This window comes from Poecilia formosa, unplaced genomic scaffold (genome assembly GCF_000485575.1).
Source record: "Poecilia formosa unplaced genomic scaffold, Poecilia_formosa-5.1.2 Scaffold1089, whole genome shotgun sequence".
Classification (NCBI taxonomy): domain Eukaryota; kingdom Metazoa; phylum Chordata; class Actinopteri; order Cyprinodontiformes; family Poeciliidae; genus Poecilia; species Poecilia formosa.
In genome coordinates this window covers 1-2078 of record NW_006801028.1, presented here as the reverse complement: position 1 = coordinate 2078, position 2078 = coordinate 1, and the positions used below count along the sequence as shown (strand labels likewise).

The window sequence follows — 2078 nt, the reverse complement described above, 5'->3', positions numbered from 1 at the left end:
CGAACCTCCGCTAAATCTTTTAGGGGTACGCAGTACCTGTCTGTACTCCCCTACTTTCACCCCTGGTACTATGTCATCTGAAACCCAGCAATTAGTCAACTGCAAATGTGCAGACATTACCTGGTGGGCGGGGCTAATGGTTTAACCTGTCACTGCAGAGCAGAAGACGACAGTGTTTGATTTTTAGACCTTTGTTCAAGAAGATGAGATCAGCAAGTATCGGCCGATCACCAATTTCACAAAATTAAGGAAATTGGCACCGATTAAGGAAATTGTGTTTTAAACCCATCCGAGAGTTTAAAGAGACTTCTACACTTGTCAGATTCTCACTTGTAAAAAAATCTAAACTAAAATGAAGAAAACCAGAAATTCGTTTTATAACTGTGAAATATTTCAGGTTGGTTTATCAAATAAAATTAGTGTGTACCAATATGAAAATTTGGGTCAATATTTAAAGTAATATTGCTGTTACTGAAAAACATCCACAATCCTTTGGTGCATCACTATTATCATCACATTACCTTCAGATATAGTAATCAATAAGATGGAAAGAAACATTGGTTGCTAAAATCGGCCCAGTTTCATGTATCGGGGTGATGTTGATATTTTGTGCATCTCTAAGTAAACACATTGAAGTACCTTAGCGGGATACTCGTCTATGATCTTCAGCAGGTCCTGGCATCGCTGAATCAGAGGTTTGGTGGTGGCGTCTGCTTTGAGGTTTGCCTGAAACAACACGGTAACAAACATAAAAACAGGAAGAAAATTAGCACAACTATTTAAAGAATAAGAATATAGAAGTCCTTGTGAATCACCCAAAAACTCTTAAAAGGACATTTGTTGACAATCTCAAGGCAGAGGTTATCCCAGCATCTTATTTCATCACAGTTCTTCCTTCCACTAAACTATCACAAGGTCCCTGTTACTTTTGCTGCTGATTAATGACTGCTTTGCTGGGAATCAGAGACAGTAACAGAGTCTTAGGTCATCATGGAGATGTTCAGCAGCTGAAACTTATGATCATATTCATTGAGTTTTAACTGGTGAATATCTATAAACAACAGCAAAGAGGCTTTTCTTATGCTGGAATCCAGAATCCTGTGAGCAATCAGCTGCTTTATGGGTAACTTTCAGTAGATTCAGTAAAGGAGTCTCTGCATGATGCTGTAGACCAAAACATAACCAAACACAGTATGTATCTCCCTTTTTTCATTTAATCAGTGACACGAATGAATTTTGCATGATATCCTAACTTAGCTGCAGCTGTTTGCTGATGTTAGATGCGACTCACCAGCAGGAAGCTGGGCTGCTGTAAGCTTGGGCTGCTCATGTTCCTCAGCTCCACCTGGAGCTGCAAAACAAACACAGGCAAGTTTTTATCCTGATGCTAACTGATCAGAAACATTTTCGTTAACTATTTTAATCGGTTCTGTAAGAAAGCAAACCGCACTGGAAACAAGGAGGAGTTATAAACTATTGAACTGCAGAGAGGGGGAGGCCGAACACCCTGAGTCAGCTAACGGTGGTTAGCTATAGCCGTTTAAACTGACAACAGCTGCTATAAGCTGGACGGAAGTTCATTATGAAACACCGGAAACTACCTGGAATAATTCAATCTGTTAATGGCGTCTTCCTCACCTCTGTCCACAAGAAAAAATTAAAGTTAGAGTGGGTAGAGTGGGCTTTACACGAACCGCGTTTCCATAAGTTCACCAGAAGCGGGTAGCCTTCTTCTCCGTTAAGCTCACAGGAGCCGATTACATGCTGTAGGCCGCTCCCGCCATCTGCTGGAAGTACAGAGAATGACATTCTTCTTCTTTTGTATTTTATAGGGGGATAGCAACCTACTTAAGATGCATTTACCGCCACCTACCGGACTGGAATGTGGTCATCAATGATATTCAGAGGGAATTTAATATGACACCTCAATGGTTTGTTTGTATGAGCGTGCAAATTCACACCCATACACACTCGTAAACACATGTATGTATACCAGTGATTCTTGAGAATAGGGACAAAACAGGTCCTATGGATAAAGCACCAAATTTGAATAAAATATACACAAAATATAATTTTTT

The 2078-nt window shown here is 40.0% G+C and overlaps 1 protein-coding gene across 8 annotated transcripts in view; it reads right to left on the bottom strand.

Annotated features, from left to right (window-relative positions):
• LOC103132503 (sphingomyelin phosphodiesterase 4) overlaps positions 1–1860 on the bottom strand; it is a 23141-nt gene extending 21281 nt beyond the window's left edge. For 2 of the 8 annotated variants that reach the window (XM_016667429.1, XM_016667430.1), the window contains exons 1-3: positions 1639–1852; positions 1292–1351; positions 640–726 (exon numbers count right to left, since the gene is read on the bottom strand). In XM_016667429.1, coding sequence (XP_016522915.1) covers positions 640–726; positions 1292–1351; positions 1639–1809 — 318 coding nt within the window. In that variant the 5' untranslated portion in view covers positions 1810–1852. Of the gene's footprint in view, positions 1–639; positions 727–1291; positions 1352–1601 lie in introns of all 8 variants that reach the window. The other 6 variants (XM_016667426.1, XM_016667425.1, XM_016667428.1 and 3 more) reach the window with 6 other exon arrangements.
• Between the last annotated feature and the right edge of the window lie 218 nt (positions 1861–2078).